The 22,376-nt window shown below is 51.3% G+C and overlaps 1 protein-coding gene across 2 annotated transcripts; it reads left to right on the top strand.

The window, feature by feature from the left end:
* Nucleotides 1-1,162: 1,162 nt before the first annotated feature.
* C3orf70 (chromosome 3 open reading frame 70) lies at nucleotides 1,163-21,153 on the top strand. 2 transcript variants are annotated; one of them, XM_015277166.4, is made up of 2 exons: nucleotides 1,163-1,357; nucleotides 18,021-21,153. In XM_015277166.4, exons 1-2 carry the CDS (start codon nucleotides 1,183-1,185, stop codon nucleotides 18,575-18,577), a joined length of 732 nt encoding a protein of 243 aa, XP_015132652.1. In that variant the 5' UTR covers nucleotides 1,163-1,182; the 3' UTR covers nucleotides 18,578-21,153. The 2 variants fall into 2 exon arrangements, with proteins under 2 accessions (XP_015132652.1, XP_040562099.1); XM_040706165.2 differs by lacking the exon at nucleotides 1,163-1,357 and adding an exon at nucleotides 2,511-3,157.
* Nucleotides 21,154-22,376: the final 1,223 nt, after the last annotated feature.

Here is a 22,376-nt window from a genome sequence, read left to right as displayed (position 1 = left end):
ATAGCCCCAAAGGGGAGGGCAGCAGAAACGTTATGAGACTTGCTGGGACCACAGCAGGGCAGGAGGAGAGGGCTGTGGTCAGCACTACCCATTGGGGCCATCATCACAGCTGCTTCAAAGTCTCAGCGTCTTTGCTCTGCAGGTATGAGCCACGTTCCATGGTTTTCAACACAGCACGGGGAGGCTCAGCACTGGGACACCTCTGGGACCCACCCCAAGGACAGAGCCCTAAGGAACGATGGGGTTATTTTGGAGAAAGCAGACGAATAAGTACTGTTCGGCTGTGGCTGAGGGCTGGTGGGTATTGCACAAAGACGAGAGAGCAGGCGGGGGTGGCTTTCTGTTCTAGCAGAAGGCTGACTTCAGCTCTCCTCGTACCGACCAGAGGGGCAATAAAAGCACTATTTAATTTCAAACTTGACAGGGAAGCCGGGGTACCACTGCCCTTATGAAGCCAAACAGCACGGCCACCGATAAACAGCCAGTTTCAATTTCGATCCGAAGTTGTGCGTGTTGGAAAATAGCAGTGCACTTCCACATCTTTATTAACCGAAATTATACTACAGCCTCTCGTCCTGTCGCTGTCAGCCGGGAGCGGAGGCCGACCCCCACCTCGCCACAACGTCCTCTCAAGGAGTTGCAGAGAGCCGTGAGGTCTCCCCTGATCCTCCTCTTCTGCAGTCCGGCCCACCCCAGCTCGCTCAGCCCGACCCTTCCCAGCTTCCTCGCCCTTCTCTGGACGCGCTCCGGGGCCACCGCCGGCCGCGCCGCTGCGGTCGGGGCCGCTCCGGGGCCGCTCGCAGCGCTCCCCACGAGTGCGCCGCCGGCACTGCAGCACCTCGGCGCGGCTCAGTCCCGCCATCCGCCGAGCCCCCGCCCCGCACAAGGGCACCTGCGCCGCGCCCCTCGCCGGACCGCCGCTCTCGGCCCTCGGGAGCGCCGGGCGGTGCCGAAGAGCGGCGGGGGAACGGCGGCGGCGGCCGCCCTCCGGAGCCGGGGCGGGGCGGAGCCGTCGGGGCGGGCGGCCGGGCCTTGCCCGCGGCGCTGCCCCCCGCGGCGCTGGGCGGGCGGGCGGTCCCCGCTGCGGCTCGGCGCCTTTTCCTCCTCCTCCTCATCTCCTCCTCCTCCTCCTCCTCCTCCTGGCCGCTGCGGCGCGGGGGCTGCGGGCGGAGCGGCGGCGCCATGAGCGGGGCGGCGGCGGCCAAGAGCGAGAAGCTGGACGAGGCTCAGGCGCTGGCCCGCAGCTGCGCGGGCAGACCCGACTTCCAGCCGTGCGACGGGCTCTCGCTCTGCGCCACGCACAGCCACGGCCGCTGCTTCCGCCTGCACTGGTGCTGCCACCTGGGATGGTGCCACTGTGAGTGAGCGAGCGCGCGGTCCCGGAGGTCCGGACGGTCGTAGCGGCTCCGCGCTGCGCGGCGGCCGCCGCCCCGTCCCGTCCCGTCCCGTTCTGTCCCGTTCTGTCCCGGGGGCCGCGGGCTGAGCGCTGCGGTGCGGAGCGGTGGGAGCCCCGCGGCGGGCGCTGCGGGTACGGCTCCTGCAGCGGCGTGGGGCGCGGGGAGAGCCGCTCGCGGCGCTGGCAGCTGCCTCTGCACGGCGCTTCTTCCCCGCGCGGTCGTCCTTGGGGTGGGAGGAAGCGGTTCGCACGGCATCCTTCGGGAGTCTGCCGCTGTTCTGCAGGAATATGCGAGTTGCAGCCGGCGCGGGGTAGGGCGGGTTGCCGCTGCTCCGCCATCCAGTGCCGGGCCGACCGCGTGGAAGAGCAGCCGGACAACTTTAACGTCTGTCCTCCAGATGTGTGCGATCATGGAGGCTGGGGCTGGCCGGGCACAGGGTGATGAGCAATTAATCGTCGCTCTCCTCGAGGAGAGGGCTTGGCCGGCAGCGTGGCTGCAGGAGGTGGGGAGGTGGGCAGTGGGGCCCGGGGCTCGTGCCGGGTCTGCGGTGCTTTGAGCCCTGCGGGTGGCTTTGGGGCGAAGCTCTGCGAGGGCTGAGAGTGCTGGAGGTGTCCGTTGGCTCCTGGCATCCTGCTCTCCTTCTGTCAGCATCTCCCTTTGGAGCTGGAAACATGGATCCCAGATTTGGCTCAATGGGGAAAAGGGTCTTCCTGAAAGGACGCTTCTTATTTGGATGGGAGCTTCTCTTCTACTCAAATGCACGCTTTAGAATGTCACCCTGGTTTAGGGCCCAGGTCGGAACTGCTGTGTTCTCTGCCAGTGCCCCGATGTGAGCAGCACATGGTGACAGCAGGCACCGTGATGGGGTTGACACGGTTACCTGTTGCACGGCGATGCCATGCCTTGGTAGTGACGTTGCACCCGTGAGACAGTGGCCCTCGAGTTGTGATCCAGACATGTTCTTCTTTTCCAGCATTTCTGTGGCTTTGGTTCTTTGTGCTCGTGAGCGCTCTGGAGGACGGGATCTGAGCTCCAAATGGTGTTTGCAAACTGGAGATGCTGTGTGATATTGGCTGGGGATGGTCCTGGGGAGGGAGAGCCAGGTGCAGAGCTGGAGCATGGAGCAGTGACAGTGCAGTGAGGGATCTGGGGATTAAGATGGATCACGGACTGAATATGCGTCATCAGCAGGAGGCCTTTGTGGTAGAAAATCCAAAAACAGAACCCAAGCCTTCACTTCACTGGGGATGCATTAGCCGGAGCATTGCAAGCATGCAATTCAATTAGTCTCTCCAGCTCAGTAATGATGAAACCAGACTGATGGGTTTAGTTTGGAGTGTTGCACTGCCAGGAAGCTGTAGAAGTGGGGATGTTCTGTAGGAGGCCATAGTGATCAGCACAGAAGAGATTTACGGAAGCAAAGTAGTTGCTTGGGCTGTGAAAGAACCGAGCGAGGGAGGGGAGATGGGCTTTGTGAAGCCTAGAAAAGAAGGCTGTGTTCTTGGAAGGTCACCAGTTGTCACTTATCTGTGGCAAGGAAAGCTTTGGGTTTGGGAGTATTAGAAAATGTTGTTTAAGTAGGAAGAAAAATGAAGTGAGGGAACAGAATAGAAGGTGAGGAATCACATCCATTGAAGGCCTTTAAGGAGGGCTTGGACTGATGTGTCTCCGCAGTGACACAGAGCTGATTCCCTCCTGGAAGGACGTTTTCTTGAGATGCCACCCAGCAGCCGTAAGAACTAAAAGCAATCATAACTTCGGTAAGAAGTACGAACTTTTGTCTTCATTCCTCTCTGTACAGCCGAGGAAACTTTGAACTGCATTTGTCCCACGGAACTGGGCTTGCCAATGGAAGAAGTCACACACCACATTTTCCTGTTTAATTTGAGAGCTGGGAAGAATGCTGCCTTCCTGCTCCTCATTTTCTAATGCAAATTCCAGAGTCGAGCATCTCTTTGTATCTTGCTCTTGCAGATTGGCTGGAGTTGGACTTAAAAGGGGTAAGAATGAGTGCTATAATGGAGAATTATATAGAGGTCAGAGATGTAATTAAACAGTATCGGAAGTTATCTTCCATAAACACAGTGCTGTAATACTGACTTAGGAATCCTCAGAGGGTTCTTGCAAGTGCTTTACTGCGACTCCTAAGAGCTGCGTTGAGGTACAGGAAGCACTGTGTCAATTAAAATGGCCCTTGAAGTGTTATTTTCCATTGGCGTCCAAGGTGCTGGAGAATGTCAGCTCCGTTAAAGTGCACAAGTGCACTTACACTGAAAGATGACAAGAACTCACCTCCGCCAGGATCAGTAGATTGCCTCCTCATGTGTATTCGGGATCACATCTGCTTACTTCAGTGACAGAAGCAATTTAGCACTGCAGAGCCACTTGGCTATGGCAGTAATAATTGAGGAAAAAACCTAGTCTGAATTCCCCAAAGCCATTTGTGTTGGCTCACTCTGAAGCAAGCAGTCCTTTAAGCTTTCTCTTTACCTCCGGTGTTTGTCTGCCCATAAAATGGCCGTGATAGCTGGTGGGCGAGATCACGGGCTGCTCAGTGCGTCTGAACATCTCCAGGAGCCCCACGTGTTGTACCTGTACGACTCTTGATTTGGGCCTGGGTTTTATTTCAGGTCGGCATCGGCCTTACTCATACTCTGCCCTTTCAGCCCTTGCCAGGCTGACAGCCTGCGGTTCACCTGCTCTCCGCCCCTCTGACAGCCTTGTGGCATGCTGCTCTTTAGATGCAGGTTGAGAGGCTTGAATCGCTCAGATCAACTTCCTCCGGGGTAAGAGACAGCACACAACGAGGTGGGTGTGCAGCAAGGGGCCTGCCTGCCTTCCCTCACCTTGGGATTTCCACCGCAGGTTGGTTTGTGCTGCTGCCATTACCCCACGCTGTGCGTATCGTGCTGCCCGCTTCTGTCAGGGGTCAGATGTGTGGGGTCACATCTTCCCTGGCTGCTGTGCTTGGGCTGTGATTTCTTATTTCCCTTCCTAAAGATTACCTCAGCGGAGAAAGCCTCGCACTTGGTGTGAGTACAGCATTGGCTTCTCTCCTGGCCGGTGCAAAAGTAGGGAATTCTGTTGTAACTCTCGCAACTGTTCATTCTTTCTCTGAGCATTCTGCAGAGTGTTAAACAGCTCTCAGTACGCCGTGTTGCTCTGATCGACAGAACGTTGTGAATCCACAGTGCTCACCGCTCAGCAGTTATACCAAGAGATAATAAATCACTGTAAGAGTGATGCAGATGAGCAGTCGCTGTCTCGCCCGGGTTCAGCACCCAAAAAAGCAGATCTTTACTTACCCAAAACCTCGCGCGTATCTTACACTGAACAACTGATGCAGCAAATAAATGTTATGTTCCACCCCCCATCACACGTTGCTGTGTGGTGCATGAGGTGTGCAGGTGTGCCCTGGAATAGCTTCCTGCTCCCCGGTGTGCAGCACGTAACGGTGGCACTGTTAGCCCTCAGCTTAGCTCCTGACCTGCCGCTTTTTGCACGAGCCTTGGCAAGAGATGCTGCTGCTCCTCAGCCAGAGGGAGAAAATGGGCTTCTGCAGCGTGTGGCACGCCGAGAAGGGCATATGTTTCCTGCGTGGTTTTGGGAAGAAGGACCGCTCAGATTTTGGCACGTGTTCTGGGCACAAAGAATTGGAGCGTGCTGACGTTTCCTGCCCGGCTGTGACAGGGAGGGCAGGGTTTCTCCTTGCTTTCAGAGCTGCATTGCTTCCTCGGTGCCTGCTGTGTGGGTGTCTGTATTCCCCAGGGCAGGACAAGCCAGCCGAGCCTTTGGGTCCGCATGGTCCCTCGCACTGCTTGGGCTGTGAGCGGTGGTTATCGGCCTCCCACAGCTGCTGCCGTGGAGCAAAGCACATCAGTGTACATTCACTGCACCTGGGTGTACTCCGAGCCCGTATTTGCTTCTTACATTCTTCACTGCTCAAAATAGCAGTGTAAAATTTCTATTTTACAGCATTTTTAGGTAGAAACATTAACTTTCCATCTCACAAAACTGTTGACGGCTCTCAGTGAAGGCCAGCCTCAATTACGGCTCTCCACGGGGACAGCAGTGGTTGTGTATGTCACGTAGCATCTCCTACCCGTCCCCTGGCAGTGTGCACATCCTGGCTTTGCGTGTCAGGTGCCGGTATTCCCCCACTCCATAGCAGTGTGAGCAGCAGGCAGGCAGCTGCCTGCACCCAAATTGTGTCTCCACAGTGTCTCTCCCACGTCCAGAGTGCCAGAAGCTGTCAGCAGGGGCTCCAGCAATCATTGGAGCCCATGTAATTGTTCAGACCTCAGTCCGCCAGTGAGAGCCATAAGCAGGGAATCAGCAAGGCAGCCTTTGTTTCCCGTAACGGAGCACTGGTAAGAGAGCTGAAGTGTTTATTGAAGGCATTCAAGTGCGCTGTTGCAGAGCTTGGGAGTTGGAAGAGAATTTGGGTCTGCCTGCCAGACAGCTTCTCTTGGTGTCTCTGTGTTATGGAGGCAGATGCAGCCCTGGGTGCTCTGTAGAGTTGTGTCCATTGCAACTTCCGAAAGGTTTGCTTTGTTTTTATGATTTCTTAGCAGTGGTTTTGGTGGCCCTGAGATGTTTTGCCACGTCCAAGAAGGCAATAGGATAACAGTGCCTGATGTATGTCAGCCGATACAAAGAGCGCATTAACACTATTTGATAGAGCAAATTCTCAGCTACCAAAAGCCTGTTTTTCAACACAGTCACCACAGCATCCCGAGGACTGCTTTGTTGGATAAACATGGAAAAGGATCTGTAACTGCGTGTGTTTTAATTGATGAGACTCTGTTTGGGGTATCTCACACTCTTGTCTTGGTGGAAAAGCCCTGAGTTGGAGTGGAGTGGTTGGGCTGGAAACTCTGGGGCTGGGTGTTCTCTGCAAAATGCTTTGCTTTGGTGGGAGAACGATTACAAATCCGAGAGGAAATAAGCATTTTTCTATCGTGTTTGCTGCGAGAAGGATTTAAACATTCATCCAGGTTAAGTCTGTGGATCTGGACAAAATACTCATGCGTGAGCAAGGCATTAGGCTGAGCACCAGGCTACGCTCGCCCAAAGGTGGATTTGTCAGCTGGTAATGGAAAACACTTTTAATGAGGATTTGCTGCCTGTGGCTGTGCAAGATCTTCTCTTCACCTGTATTTGAAAGACCTATGATATTCTAGCTTCATTTCACTAAGCTGTACACAACGAAGGAAAGAATGTCAGCTTAAAATACTCTGATGTGTAACTCTAGGGGTAAACAGCTACCTGCAGTTGTGTGGGCTCACTCTTCTGGGTCTGAATCACGTTCAGTTCTAATCCCCAAATCACAGTTTGAATAGACTGTTAATGCTGTGTCTTGGAAGGAGAACACAGACGTGTAGATTTCATCACACCCCATAGAAACACCAGTGCCTTTGGAAGAACCTGTTGCCATTCATTCCATATTCCTTGCTCTAGTGCAGAGCTATGTCTAGAGGCATGCCTGTTCCTTCCTTATTATTATTAACAAAAACACCTAACGGGAACAGACCACAAGAAAAGCTTTGAATTTAAGTTACTTGCTCTGAGCACATCTTCTAGGACTAATTCTTCGGTGCCTCATAGAGGACTGGATAGGAATCATTGCATTTCTTTCTCCAGAAGCCCTGAGAGAAAGGGGCCTTGTATCCCTGCACACCTTCCCTCAGCCAGGACCTCCTGCTTGCCCTGCATGACAACAAAGCTGTGTTTCACAATGCATCCCTCTGAGAGTGATTCACAAAAAACGATGTCTGAGAGCCTGGGAGAGCCGTGGATAAATGGCAGCTCTCTGCTGTAAGTGTGCAAAGGGTTAAGTTGCTGCTTGCATGAAGCCTGCCGAGGACCAGCCTGAAACCAGGGGGCGGTGGCTGTGTGCAGCATAAGGAAGTACCTCAGAGGGGAAGGTTTTATCATCACTCTGTCCCATCAGCTGGCGTGGCTGTGAACTCAGGGTGTTCCCAAAAGGGCTGGTGAGGAAGGCTGAGCCTCTGCTTCTGCTCTTGGGTCTTCATTCTGGGAAGAGGCCGCAGGCACTTTTTTCACTGCTGAGTAACAGCTCAGAGATGAAATGTGTGTGGGTGCTACAGTGTCCCTGCAAATGCATGGCTTCCTTCCTGAACTCTGCTGCTGAGGAAATCGATTTTCCTGCTTGATTCCGTAAGCGCGTCTACTTCAAGTGTCCAAATGCAAAAGCCTATCGCTCCTGTGCCTTCTGACTGCGCTCTCCTGGGTACTGATGGAGGTTTCACATACCTTCACTGCAGCCCGTGGTCATATCCTCGCGTTGCCCTATTACAAGCTGAGTCACGAGGTTGTCACCTTCCTGCTTCCCACCCTGCAGGTCTGACTGTGTGCCTGGGTTTGCTGGGAGCACTGAGGAGTGCTTCAGGTGCCTGGCATGGGGCCTCGGCTTCCCTGGCACAACACAAGCACGTTTTGTCACTGCACGCATTGCTGGAACCAGCACAGAATGGACACCTTGCTGTGTTTTATGTAATGCCTCTCAGTTTACCTGAAGCTGCCTCGCACTCGTGAGTCACTTCAAGCTTTGTTAACTGAGTTCTGCACATTGGTAGGTCTATACCAGGAACTGTTGTTTCTGTGAAGGACAAAAAAGATAAAATAAAATGAAGTGCTTTACTCACAAACATGCTAAAATGTTCCAAATTGGTGGTTGTGGGCTTAGCTGCTGGTGGATGACATAAGCCTGTAGCGATGCCAGGAGCTGATGGACAGTAGATTGGTTTCCATCTAGTCTCATTTTGTCTGTATATGAAGTGGCCATGCTGTAGTGTGCTGTGGTTTTTATTCCAGCACCTCTGTGGATTATCTGTCCTTAAAATACAGAATGTGCTTTCATGATGACTGATTGTTCCAATAAGCAATTTTTATATAGTGACTGATCACAGAATTCAGGAAGGGCAGTTGGTGCAGTTTAGAGATGTTTTTGCCAATAGTTTGGTATATTCACGTAGTTGGAAGTCAGAGACCTACTGCAAAAGTGAAATCTGATTGCTTGGCAACTGCACCTTGTTTTTAATATACTCATACTTTAATTTAGGCAACGCAACAGTTGGAATTTATATATAACCTATGTTGTAAAACACTTTTAACAAGAGCTTACATTTGTGTTCCTCTTCTCACTGATGGCTGCAGAGCCTGAGAGCCCACACATGTGCTGCCAGAGCTGCTGCTTTACCTGGGCGCCTGCACCCGACCCTGAAACATTTCCCTCTGTGCCCAGTCAGTGCATACCCTGCTGTCTTCCCTCCTTCTGCTTCGTGCAGCGCACCTGCAGCCATTTCAGCTGCTTCATTCTTCTTCTTGTGTGGCATTGTGTGGATTTCAGTGCCTTTGCTGATTCGGAGCTGTGTTTCTTTTAGCCTTCCCACAGTCCACTGGCATGAAGCTGTCAGTAGCTGGGCAGACAAAAGGAGACACCTTGTTCTCTGCTCCTCCTGCCCTATGCCATCAGCCCTCAGCGTTCCCAGCTGGTGCTTGCTGTGGGACCTCCCTATGGTGTGGAGCTCAGAATGATGCTCTTACCCCTTTGCCAGCATTCCCTTAACCGTGCTGCAGCAATGAGTGCTGAGCTTGCTCCCACCCACACTGTCCAGCTGCTCTGAGCCCTTCTGCAGCAGCACTGTGTGACGTGGTGGCACTCCTCCTCCTCCCCTGCGGTCACTTGGGTTTTCGTATTTTCTTGTAGAGCATTGCTGGATCCCAGGCTCCTCTGGGGGAAGGGCTGGCACCAACACCTGCATGCATCAGCTCTGAGTGGTGACCTATTTTGGGTGTGTGCAGGGAGAGCAGTCCTTCAGATTCTCCAGAATGGGTTTTGTTGAGCCTTGTAAATAGAAATACGAAGATTAGATCGAATGAAGTACGAGTGGAAACGTGCCTAGGTAAGCACTAGAAGAAACAACAGAACGAGGTTAAAAGGATGGCCTGTATTGGTGATAAAGACGCCCTTCCCATCAATGAAAATGAAGAATGTGTTTGTCAGGCTCAGAAGGCTCACGATCTGCAAGGCTCCAGCACAGATGATGTGTCAGCAGGAGACCCTGTAGTCTGACAACAGGAAGGTAGTGGCACTCGTGCCACACATCACATATGCCATTGTTTCTCCTGTCAGCCCACCAGGAAAGCGGACTGTAGCCATCAAGATGCAGCTATTCCAAGCTATGAAAGCAGCCCCCTGCCTCAGCCATCCGTTCCCTCCTATGGGTGCAGAGTGCGGGTCTTGCGTGGTCCTTTGGAGAGGACTTGCCCTTCAGGGCCCATTGAGCTGTTCTGCTCGTTTATTTGCAGGATTTGCAGGGAAAACATTGCCATCTCATAGACGTGCCTGTGGGAGCACCATCTGCAGACTGTGCTGTGCACCTGGAAGGCAGTAGCTTGTCTGCACTGCCTGTATTTCTCTGCAGCAGGAAATGCCTTCATTCTTTGGGGGTAGCGTTCGACGCCGAGCTGTGGTTATCCTTCTCTGTTACCATATCAGCACACCGTCTGCATGAAAATGATGGGATGCTGAATCTCGAGCAGATGGTACACAGGGATGGTTTTGTAAAATAAACATGTAACACTAAGCCATCTCTTGCCATTTTCTGCACTGAATTTAACAAATATCCAGCATCAGTTGGGGGATAGAATCTCTCAGAGATGTGCAAAAAGAGGCTGCTCCTCGTCGCAAAGCAGCTTTGCAAAGGGCTGTTGGATGGCAAACGTGGTTGGGTTCAGAGCTCAGATAGTGATGGCTGCTGCTCAGCTGCCATCCTTACGGGGATATGACTCCTTTAAGAGGGCTTATGGCTGCCTGAAACATTTCTAAATCCAGTGCTGCTATTTCTTTAAGTCTGGTAAATCCATGTAAGAAATGAAGGAGCAGAGATGGTAGAAGGAAGCTCCAGGCTCTATTTGCATTGAAGAGTTAACCTGCTATTGAGTGAAACTGTGAAGAGAACCCTGAAACACTCACAGCATGTAAAATCATGATTTCTTTTTTTTTTTTTTTTTGTATTTAAAACAAATCAAGACAAAAGGGCATCAAAACACATATTACGAGGAAGAAAAAAACCTTCTTATTTTTCCCCTTTCTTGGATTTCTGTGAAAAGCTTACAGCTCATCAAGTCAAGGGCTGTCACAGCTGTCTCTCACCATACAGCAATCAGAGGGAACACCTCTCCTTCATGTGAGAAGGGAGTTGGCAACCATACAGAGTCACTGCTGGGGAGCCACTGTGAAGCAGCAGCGCCGGGCTGGCTCTTTTCTGCCTCTGGTTGAGGCTGGGAATGGGACAGATCACACAGTGCTGTGGTGCAGGTGTGAAGAGAGGCTGCTTGCTCCTGGTGGTGCATCCTACTGCCTGACCTCCGAGGTTGGGGTAAGGGGAGGGCCTTTGTAGAGCTGGCCCCTATCCCTTGTGATCTGTCACTGTGCCTTCCATCTGGAAGCGTCTTGTGTGCTCTGTCTTCTCCCCATTAGAAATCTATTTGAACAATCTCTCCGCTTTCTCAGTTTGCTGGGAAAAAGCGCAGAGCAAAAGTATCACTTGTCTTCAAGCGTTCCATACCGTCACGTATGAGGATCTTTCAGTGTTGACAAGCATTTTAGTTATGCTTCGTTGCAGCCCCCAATAGCACAGTTCAGCTCTGCTTGGGCTTGTACTGTAGATCTGACAGTGCTAAACGTCCTGAAATAGTTGTCTCCTCTCCTGATGGCTCCGTCCATGTCTCACGCTCCCGACGCACGCCTCTGCTCTGCGAGGTACAACCCACCAGCTGTTCATCTGATAGAAAGAAATGGAAACTGGGTTAGCAGTGTTTTTTCGTGTGACATCTGTAAACATACTCCAGGTTTTCCCTTCCATTTGTTCTCATCTCTCTGCAAAAGCTATTAACTGCGCCCTAAGCAAAGTGTAATTTGGAACTGTTAAAGGTCTTGGTGAGGATTTATGGTGAGGCCCATCGTGGTTTGCAGAGGTATTTTTGTCCCAAGCCGTGCATGTAAGTAGGCAGAGAAGGAAGGAAGGAGGCAGTCGATTTGTCCCTGTGGCAGCTGCAGGGCTGGGAAGCAGCGTTCCATCTCAGTTCTCCATCTTCTGCTAAGAGGAAGGCCACTGTCTGAAAGGCTGATCTCCAGGGCTTTCCCTGTACGCAGGGGTGTGAGCTCTCCTTGCACTAACACTGCAATCCTCCACTCCGGTTTCTCCTGTGACACTTGCCTTAGGAATGCCTGCTTTGCCTTCACGCCTTCAGAGCTGTGCGGTATGTAAGAAGAATCTCATCCACTGATGTTGTTCGTAGCGGGGCTGACTTCTCTCCCACATCAGCTGATGTCTTTGGCAAGGCCCAGCATGGCAGAAGCAGGACTCCCTGCTGCCTTTGCACCTGAACTTCGCTGGGACCATCATGAAGGTGTAGAGCCAAGCAGAATCATGCACTGAGATGTCTGTGGTCAGAGTCCATTTTCCTCCAGCACACCTCAGCTAGGTGCCTTAGTGCTCAGCTGACTCTGAGGCATGGCAGCAGGTCCTGAGCTGCACGGGTTAACCTGAGCCAGTTTCTCCTTAGTTAAGTAGTATACAGGTGGCAGGTCCTCATTAGCCCTGTGGGTTTTTGGTGAGTAAGTGAGCTGAAAGAGGTATCATTTTGAGAGGGTGACAGTGGTGGCTTTATGGGAAATCTCACTGCTCAAAGGTAGATTTCCTTAATTTTTCTTTTCCCATGTCAGGCACGTTAGTGTCAGAGGGAAACGAGAAGGCTGGGACAAAGGGAAGGGGCGATGAAATATTTAAGCAGCACCTCTGCTTATTTCATGGTTAAGTTATTTTGTATTAGCCACGGAAATTACTGCTGTGTCTGTTCAGTGATGATGCATGCAGACTGCTCAATTAGCAAAAAATCAGAGGGAGATGACCTCATGGCTTACTTCTAAGGGCCCTTATTCACATGCAGGAGACACTATAATCCATCTTCCAACCAATCCACCACATAGCTCTGGGAATTGATACTGCAAAGAGACTTTACGTATATAATTTTTATGGAAGCAGGCGTGCTCTGGGGGGATAGGAGGTTTCCCAAGTGACACGAGTTTGCTTGAGCTTTGTCCCTTGTAGCAGAGCCTTCAGCTCCATAGAGCTCGTGCTGGAGGTCAGCAAGCAGGGAGGGAAGCACTGCCCAGGATTTAGCTCCTTGGCCATGCCTGGAGTGGTTGCTTTGCGGTTGACTGGGCTTTTGTGTCTTAATTCTCCAAGAGAGTTGGTTTTTAGGCTTCCACAGCAGTTGAATAATTAAGAAATGGAGAAACAATCACTCTTTTTAGTTGTGCACAAGCTGCTGTCACTGTGCAATTAGCATTAGGCAAAGAGGTGAAAAGTGTTTGTGCAGAGTAAGGCAGCGTGAGTACGGAGCAGCAGAAAGCACAAGCAGTGGCAAAGGCAATTTCAGTGGTGGTAAACAGGTATGCTGTGTGCCTGCCATCTGCTTCATTATAGTGGTCATTAACACATGGCTGTCACAGTTGATTGAGACTCACCATGAAAACACTTCTGGCAGAGCCTGGCTTCATGCACGTCATGTTCTGCACCCGGGACCCAAACCAGGTGTCGCTTCCCCATAGCACTGTGCTGTGTTGATAGAACTGCAGCACTCACTCAGTTCCAGACAGCACAGCACTGAAGGTCTTCCCAAACTTCTGCAAACTGCTTCTCGCTAAACTCTGATATTCAGGGTTTTTTTTGGACAAAACCCAACATGTTCAGCACATGCAGTATTTTTCCTTCACCAAAATACCATTTTCCGCGTAGGCAGATGTAGCAAATGACCCAGGAAACAAGTTGTGAAGCAGTGCCTGTCTGGCATCTGTATTTGTGCAAAACACTGTAATTTACAGGAGCAGCCATCAGCAGAGCTCAGTCCAGAGTTCTCCAACTGGCTCAGTGGAAATAAACCTGCAATGAATAACATGCCACGGTACTAGAAGGAGTGTGTCAGAATAGGTGCTCAAAATATTATTTCATTGTGGATTTTTGCCAGCCGCTTAAAGTCAGCAAAAATGTTTCTGTTTATTTCAGGAGGACTTTTATCAGCCCAAAATGCATCATAAAAGGAGGCAGGGATTTGTGCGTTTGGATAATTCTCTGTTCAAAAGACATCTCTGCCAATCACGCATGCTGGAGTGGGTGGGCAGGCTTATTTTTAAGTTTCTGCATAAATTTTTCATAGCATTTTCATCATGGTTGATGCATTTCCGTCCATTATGTAGGGTAAGGAGTTATAAATGATGCTGTTACTGCAGCTTTGTCCGTGATCCGGCCTGACAGGTCCAGCTGTGAGCACCAGCACCCCTTGGAGAGCTAACTGATCGTCTTCAGAAAGCAGAAGTTTAATCTAAAATAAACAGACTTTGTCTTAAAATTAACTGAAACTTAAGAAATTTATAACAGAATCCCCCCAGAAATGCAGAAAGTCAGTTTACATAGAAAATTTCCTTCTCCCTCTTGGGCGATTTCTGCCTTACCCTGGCAGTAGTTGTCCTTGAAATGTGAGGAAATGCTTTTAGCCAACATAAGGTCACACAAATCCTCTGTTGGTAGGCTGGCCGCTGGTGGATTCTACCCTGAAATTAGTGCTAGCACGTCGGTTTTGAAACACACAGCCAACTGCCCCATGCTGCTGCAGTGACAGAACAAACAGCTCTGCTCCCTGCTGCCAGCCTTCCCATTCAGCCATCGCTTTGCCTTGCCTTGTCAGCGTGGCTGCAAACAGAGCTGAAGTTTGAACGTAGTCAGGGCCTTGCTTTCCATGCATGTGTGATCAGTTTGCTGTTCTCCTGAACCGGACAGACTACAGCTGTAAACAGGACCTTGGAATGGGAGCTGCTGTATTTACGAGATGCCAGTTTGCCAGAGAAAATCCTAGCCAGTGGTGCTCCCATGACAAGTGGCGAGAGGGAAAGCACTTGAGGTGCATATGCATCCTGCACCTAACACAGCTGGGCAGCAAATTTCTTCCTCTTCTCATCTAACCATCTTCCTTAAAAAAAAAAACAAAAAAAACAAAAACCACACCCATCTAGCTGTATTTGACCAAGGGAAACCAGTTGATGTTATTTTGGGGGCGGGGGGAGGGGGTTCTGCTTTTGATACTGTTTTCTCACAGCATCCTTCTGGACAAATTGCTAAGTAAACACAGAAAGTGATGCATGAGCTGTTGTCTGATGGGTCAGTCCCAGAGCGTTGTAGTTAGCAGGGTTCCATCAGGCTGCAGGCTGGTCACTAGCAGGGCTCTCCAGGGCTCCATTTTAGGGCCAGTCCTCCTTAATGTTTTCATCAGTGACTTGGATGTAGGGCTGGAAGGTGTTCTGAGCAAGTCTGCTGAAGGTACTAAATGGGGAAGAGCTGTTGGCTCCATCAAGGGAGAAGAGGCCTTGCAGAGGCCTTGCAGAGATCCAGGCAAATGAGATTCAGGCTTGGGCACCACAGTACAAATAGGACACACAACCATTAGTTGGTGTCCAGAGGAGGGCTACAAAGATGGGGAAGGGTCTGGAAGGGAAGGTGTGTGAAAAGCATTGGGGCCCCTTAGGTTGCTGGGTCCAGAGCAGAGGAGCTGAGGGGAGGCATCATGGCGGCTGCAGCTCCTCACAGGGAGCAGCGCTGGGCTCTGCTCTCCTGGGGCAGCACGGAGCTGTGTCAGGGGAGGGGCAGGTTCAGGAAGAGTTTCTTCACTGAGAGGGTATCTGGGCACTGGAACTGGTTCCATGGGCAGTTGGTGGTCATGGCACCGAGCTGCCAGAGCTCAAGATGCACCACGGTTGGCTCTTGTATGAGCCCAGGGGGTTCCACACTGGGTGCAGCCCTTCTGGCCACCTGGGGAGCACAGGTGCACATCATCTGCTTGTGCTCCCTGGGCAGCTGCACCCTTTCACCAGGTGCTCCGTGATGGAGCAAGTCCTGACCTGGCAGTTCCCCTACAGCTCTCCCAACATCCCCCAGCCCTTGCCAGCATGTGGAGGCTGTGTTAGGTAGAAAATTATAGTATTCTTGTACAGAAACATTTTTTCTTCGTCCCATTAAAATATTTGCTAACACCTTGCTTGGACACCTCAAACAGAAGCTGAAAAATGCTTTTTCAGTAGTGTCTTACCATTGGTTGTCCATGGAAGGGAAGTGAAGCCTGCACAGAAGTGGCCCAGATATATCAATAAATACAGCACCGTGGTTTCAGACAAGGGGATATTGATCACATCTAGGCTACATTCCAGCTTCCGTGAGCTGGATTTTGTGGGACACCATTCCAGTTAGCAGCATGCTAATCAGTTGATGGTGTTGCTTTGCAAGGCAGCGGCATGCTTAATGCTAACTGATGTGCAGGAAGGCTTTCTGCAGACAGCCACGGGGAGCTGCAGGCGGCTGCTGTTAGCTGGGCTGTAGGGCAGAGTCATCCCAAAGAAGCTGTGCTGGACAAGGATTGAAAAATGCAACCAAGCCCACATCCCTCAGCAACTGCCAGTGCAGAAATAGCTGTGCTGCTGCTCCAGAGTGCTCTGCAGGAGTAAGAGCTCCGTTCTAAGTGCAGAGACATTTGATGGTAGCACTAAATTCCTCCAGGACACAGCGAGCTGAGGCTGGGGTATGTTAACTAGGTGGCAAGTGGGGAGGGTGGCTGTGCGTTTCCTAACTACCATCCAGCCACACACTCACATAGGAGGAATAAAACATAGCATTTTTATTTTCACTGAGCTTTTCCAGCAGCTCTGACAGTTGTACTTCCAGCTCCTAGGAGAAGACTGCTTGATGAGGTATTTGAGTGAAGCTGGTCAGATCTATTCACCAAATGTTTTCTTCCCATGCCCACTTACTGCAGCATTCTCATTGCTTCCTGAGGCTGCCTGGTGGCTGTTCTCTCCTGCTGCACGATCAGGGTGTTCTTCCTTTTCAATGTGCCTGGTGCTCCTTCCCCTGGTCCTGCTCTCTGCATCTGCCAGCCTCACACTGTGCCTCTCTCACGCTCCAGTGCTCCCCAGCACTTTCCTTGGACAATGGAGGTTGGGAAGTCCCAGTTGGGGAGTGCAGCCTGCTTTCGAACAGGCTGTTTTCCTTGCAGCACACCAGGCACAGCAGGGGTGGAAGAGCCTTTTCCTGTGCTTGATGTTTCCCCTGGTGACGTACCAGGGCTTGGCTGGCAAAGCACAGCATGCGTGTGGGCCCTGGCTCATTGGGACTGGCAAAGCAGATGAACACCCCAGAGGCTGCTCCAGCCAAGAGAGGGGATGTCTTAGCCCATCCCATGGCCAGTGCCATGCTGGCTGAGAATTTATTGCAGTTAGTGCCTGTGAAGGACACCCAAGCAGAGGAGAGGGGCAGCGAGCCCTTCCTCCCGTTTCTGATCTGGGCTGTGCTCAGTGCCCTGAGCAGAAGCAATCACTGCTTTGATTTTCAGAAGGAATGGGCAATTTGAGGGAGAAAGGCTGCACCTGCCTCTGAGCCTGGACCAGAAAAACATGTGGCAGAAACCTGTGGCTCCTCAGCGCAGCACGGCCACATCCATTCCTGTGGTGCCTTTCTGCTCCTTACCTGGAGAGCTTCAAGCATCAAAACAGTCCTTCATCACTTTGATGTCTCTTCTGCCTTTGCAAAGTGGTATTTGCAGTATCGTAACTCCTGCATCAAAACACTTCTGAGTCCCACCACTCGCAAGTCTTCTGGAAATTTGTGCTTTCATAGTGCATGAACCCCCTGGGGAGACATGAATTTTTCAGGGCCTTCATGCAAATAAAACACAGCACTTTCCAGTCTTCGGCATAGCCTCGGGTTTCTCAGTTTTTCCTAACAAAGTACTGATTTTCTGCTCTCGTGTTTATTTCTTTCAGTAGAGATTTTCAGCTGTGCTCTTCGGTTCACACTTGGTTCAGCTCCGCATAGCCAACATAATCCTATTTTTCTTATTACTTAACTAGATAATCAAAATGGCAAAGGCATTTCTATGGCATGGGAATTCCCTTGTTTTCTGTCTTAAAATTCCAGTTGCGGTCACGTTAATTCTGTTTTATAATACAGAAAAATACAGCTTAGCCCTCAGAAAAAAAAAAAAAGAGAGAAGATGGAAATGCACTCGGTGAGACTCGCCGTTAAGCAGAATAGTAGTAACAGAAATGCAGATCATTGTGCCAAAGATGTCTGGTAGAACTGCTCTGTGTTTGGTGTGAGAAAAAGAAAGGCTGCTGAGCGTCTCCGGTTTTCTTTCCCCTAGGAAGGGACACATGCAGAACTGCTGTCTGTGCCACTTCTCAGCCGTGCAGTTGCACCCCCGGCATCAATTTTCCAGCTGTAGATGTCCTACAGATGTCTTAGAAGCGAGGACAGAGAGAGAAGCGGGATCAGGCTGGGAGAAGTCCCGGTCACCTGCAGTGTTAAGCATCAGAGAGCCTGTAACAGGAGAGAACTAACCAACACCTTGAGGCCATTGAAAACAGAGCAGCTGCCAGCTGAAGGAACTGCTGGCTATTACTGACTGCCAGGGGCGAGCATCACCTTATCGGTTTCTTTCCGAATTTAAAGATAAGTCCTTAAACGCTGCTTTTTGTCTTCCCCACAGGTAAATATGTCTACCAGCCCATGACGCCCGTAGAGCAGCTTCCCAGCACCGAGATACCTGTCCGCCCTCGGGAGTCTACGAACACAATCCAGATCTCCGTCTCACTCACAGAACACTTCCTCAAGTTCGCTCCTGTCTTCCAGCCCCCGCTGCCCCCCGACTCCCCGCAGTTCTGCACAATCGCAGACCTCTTCATTGACAATTACCGTGTGAAATGCATCAACGGCAAGATGTGCTATGTGCAGAGGCAGCCTCCCCCCGTGCCCCACAAGACAAAGCCCGAGGAGGTCTCTGTTCGCAATGCCTTAATCACAAAAGAGAGCAATACACCAAAAACAGATCACTGCTCATCCCCTTCCAGCTCTGAGGACTCCGGGATCAATGCGGTGGGGGTTCACTACATGGAGTCATGCGATGAGGACACGGAGGGGGTGGCCGAGCTAAGCTCAGAAGAAGACTACAGCCCAGATAGCAGCTGGGAACCAGACGAGTGCCCGCTCTTGTCGCCCTCGCAGTGTGAAATGGAAGTGATTGAGACTATAGAAACCACTGTGTGAGCCGGCGAGTTGGTGTGTCCAGATCAGTCCAGTTCCCACTCAGTAACGTTGCTTTTGTAGTCTTTCTATTTTCTGTTTTTTTCTGACAATCCCTTTTTTCCAGTGCACTTGATCTTTCAGATTCCTCACAGGAGCGCAGTCACGGGACTTGCAGATTGGTGAAATAGCAGCAGCCTGAGCAATTTTAACGTGTTCTCAGCCTGATCAGATCTCCCACGTCTGCACGTAAGCTAGTGATAAATCTTAAGACTTTTATAGCTGAAAAAAAAAAAGGCCTTTTTCTTGGTCTGGGTTACACGATACGCTACTTCCCATACGAAGATGTGCCACTCAGCATGTTTTCAGCAGGCGGGATGTTTGCTGGGGGCCTTGAAAGCACAGAGGGTGAGCTGGTGCAGCACGCCTGTGAGCAGCAAAACCAAGTTGTCCTTATTTCTTATACGGAACTATGCGAAGCGCAGCGACAAGAGGCTTTTTCTGTCTCTGGCCTTCCGCGTGGTCCATGCTTTTTTCTAGCGCTGGTGTGACCCTTCTTGAATGCTGTTGGTGCCACTCTTCCAGTGGGTTGGTATGGCAAGCAAGAGAATGCACAAAGTGCCTCCAACTTCTCCAGGCTATGCACCGAGCATCTGCTGAGTTAGGTCCAGCTCTGAAATCTCCTGGAAAGGCAGCTGTTGCTCCTGAGGGTCACCTGTTGCCCGGGTCCGGCTGCTCCTTTCTCTGCCTGGATCTTTGGAAGGGGATCTGGCTTCTGCAGCTCAGCAGGAGGGGGAGCAGGCAGGGAGGAAGCGCAGCAGTACCAATACCATTCTAGACCGGGGTGTCAAATGAAGGCGAAGGGCAGCGACTACCTCCAAACATGCAAAACCCACCCCTAGCTTCGCCTGCTGCTTCCTCCCGCGCCGCGCTGGTTGTGCCAGAAACGTGCACTCAGGACCAAACGGCCTCAGGGCCCGCATTTGCCTGAAGAAAAACAAAGATTAAAAACAAAACATTTGAGCCACACCACTGTGCTGGCAGAGCTTGGGGACGGCACGGAGGCGGCCGTGGGAGGAAGCCCATGCACTCGGCAGTGCTGGTCGCAGTACCGCCTAGGGTCATCCTAGCTGGGCGAGGGGGCTTCGGCTCGCTCAGTTCCAGAGCAGGTTTTCAACAGAGCCCTCCCCAAAGAGCTGAGGAGGAAGAGCCGTTCTGCCGGAGGGCTGGCTTCAGCCCCCTGGATGAAACACAAACGTCTTTCTCAGAAGATTTCAGTCAGCTTGAGTCAGTTGGAGTCAGTAACGACTGTTCTTCAACGGCGTTACTGAACTGCTTTGTGTATTTGCTGTTTACGTTTCACAAGTCACTGGTGAACATAAGGCTGTATAAACGTGTACAGTTTAGTGGTTGATACTAGATATAGTCGGTGTTATAGGGTGGCTCATCTCTCACTGTATCCTGACAACGTATTACTAATTTTATACACTTTGTAATCGGTATCTTTAGAAAATGTTTAGGCAGCAGTGTGTGTCTGTGCACATGCTCGTGTGCTAGGAGTTTACCATAAATGGTTATAAAGTAATGCTGTACTTTTTAGACGAACACTTTCGGACAAAAATAATAGGTTTTATAGTTTTGATGACTTCTATAAAAAGTGCAATGCTTGTTAAACCAGGAACTTGGGCCATTGCATGGACAGATGCATTCTCACAAGGCACTTACAAAGTGTTCTGTTTTTCCGAGGGCATTTAAGCAAAGGCTGTAGTAGAACTAAGTAGGTTTTATTTATTTCTTAAGGGCAGGGTTGTCCTTCCTGGCTAACTAAGGTTTCTAATAACGTTTTAGCATCTTTTTTTGACCACCGAGGCACATTTCATAAGGTAGAAGAAAGCATTATATATAAACCTACAGCATTTATTCATATTTAATCTCTCACTTGTAATCTGAGTGGAGAGCTGCAGATGCTCGCTCTGGTGTCTGAGCTTCCTGCCCAGGGGAGGCCCTTCCTGGAGCCACATCGCAGCAGCAGCAGGGCTATTTCAGAGGCCAGGAGCTCCTCGGCCACTGCAGGCACCGAGCACAGGCAGGGGCAGCAGGACCCTCGGTACTGGGCAGAGCACGCCTCGCTCTGCAGGCAGGAGGGCACCTGCTGTGTGTGCAAGGAAACGGAGTTGGCCGTTGATGACCAAGACTTCCCATAAGATCCTGTGGTCTCGCAGTTTCATATCACTGTCGTCAGGATACATTAACTGTAAGTAATTAGCAATATTCACAAGCTGTGAGTGTCTCCTACCCAGGATTTGTTCAGACGTCAAGCACAATAAGCTGCCTCTTCTTTCTGCGGTGAAACGTGAGAGGAGCAGCCTGGTGTGGGACAGGGCTAGTTGTGGAGGTGTTCCAGCAGCCAGCATGGTGGCGGGGTTCTCACTGTGCTCCATCACACCCCAGTTCAGAAACACGCTCCACAGAAACGTGGTTTCTTTTGTTTGCACAAACACTGCGCAGGCGTGTTGTAAGAGATGCCCTGAGCCAGTAGCTCCACTCTGCCAGGGAGAGGCGTGTATATTTCCTCTTTAATAAAATACTAAACGACTGAACTTCTCGTTGTCCTAACTGTGTATTTTCCACGCTGCAGTGAAACGCAGATTTCCAGCGCAGGAGATATCGCTTACAGCTTCGGATGGCACGGCCCAACAAGCACTGTGCTAGGCAGAGAAAGGCAGTAACCATGTGGGATGTGCCAAGCTCAGCCTCCCCAGTGTTTGGACACCCCTGCTAAGCACTGGGGCTGGTGTGCAGCCTCACGGCCCAGCCCCCACTTGCCTGTATTAGAAAGCTGCCCTAGTCACTGGGGAAGACATTGGAAAATAGCTGCAAGACCAGGCTGATGTCCAAGAGAACTCTTCTAGCTGTAGCCCCCTGACTTACTGTGCCTCAGGGTGCTCCCAGAGCAGTGGGCTCTGCACCACAGCTCTCTCTTTCCTCAGAGGCAGCAGCACAGCCCCATACTCCTCCCACCCGCCTGAGCTTTGCGGCCCTGTGGGGATCAGCACCTGTGTGCTGCTGGCACAGAAGCAGCCAGGCCTCATATAGCAGTATTCTGAAGGTTTCTTTGCAGCTCAGTGGCTGGGACCCTGAGGGCTTGGTATCCCAACACACCCAACTGCTAGTGCCAGAACAAACAGGGAAAATGACACAGTATCACAAAACCAGTAACGCACTGCTTCCCAAGGCAGAGCTGACCACACACAAACGCCAGTGCAGGTGGTTTGCTGCTGCATGGGTAGGCTCTGATAAAGGTGCCACAGGAAAAAGACACTGAGCCTTGCCATCCTCTCCCCCCTGCAGCACCCCAAGGGCCTGCAGAGCTCCTCAGACTTTGCTGAACCACCTGAGTGCCCTTTGGGCCAGCCAGGCCTGCAGCAGGACAAAAAGCACAACTCAAAGCTGCCCAGCAGACACGTGTCTTCTGCTTTGTCAGCAGTGGTTCCTGTGCCAGCAGTTGTTTTTTTTTTAAACACCATCCCATTGCACAGGTACAACCCTTTTGCTACCAGTTGGGCAGCAACTGGGACGGGTCAGCCTGGAGAAGAGGAGGCTCAGGGGAGACCCCATTACTCTCTGCAACTCCCTGAAAGGAGGTTGGGGCACAATGGGGTTCAGTCTCTTCTTCCAGGTAACAATGATAGGACAAAGGGTTGCACCAGGGGAGGTTCAGGTTGAACATTAGGGACAAGTTCTTCTCAGAAAGAGCAGTGAGGCACTGCACAGCTGCCCAGGGAGGCGGTGCAGTCACTGTCCCTGGAGGTGTTCCATAACC

Source organism: Gallus gallus, chromosome 9 (assembly GCF_016699485.2).
Source record: "Gallus gallus isolate bGalGal1 chromosome 9, bGalGal1.mat.broiler.GRCg7b, whole genome shotgun sequence".
Classification (NCBI taxonomy): domain Eukaryota; kingdom Metazoa; phylum Chordata; class Aves; order Galliformes; family Phasianidae; genus Gallus; species Gallus gallus.
Note: the sequence above shows the minus strand (reverse complement) of the source record. Positions and strands in the feature narration are given on the sequence as shown.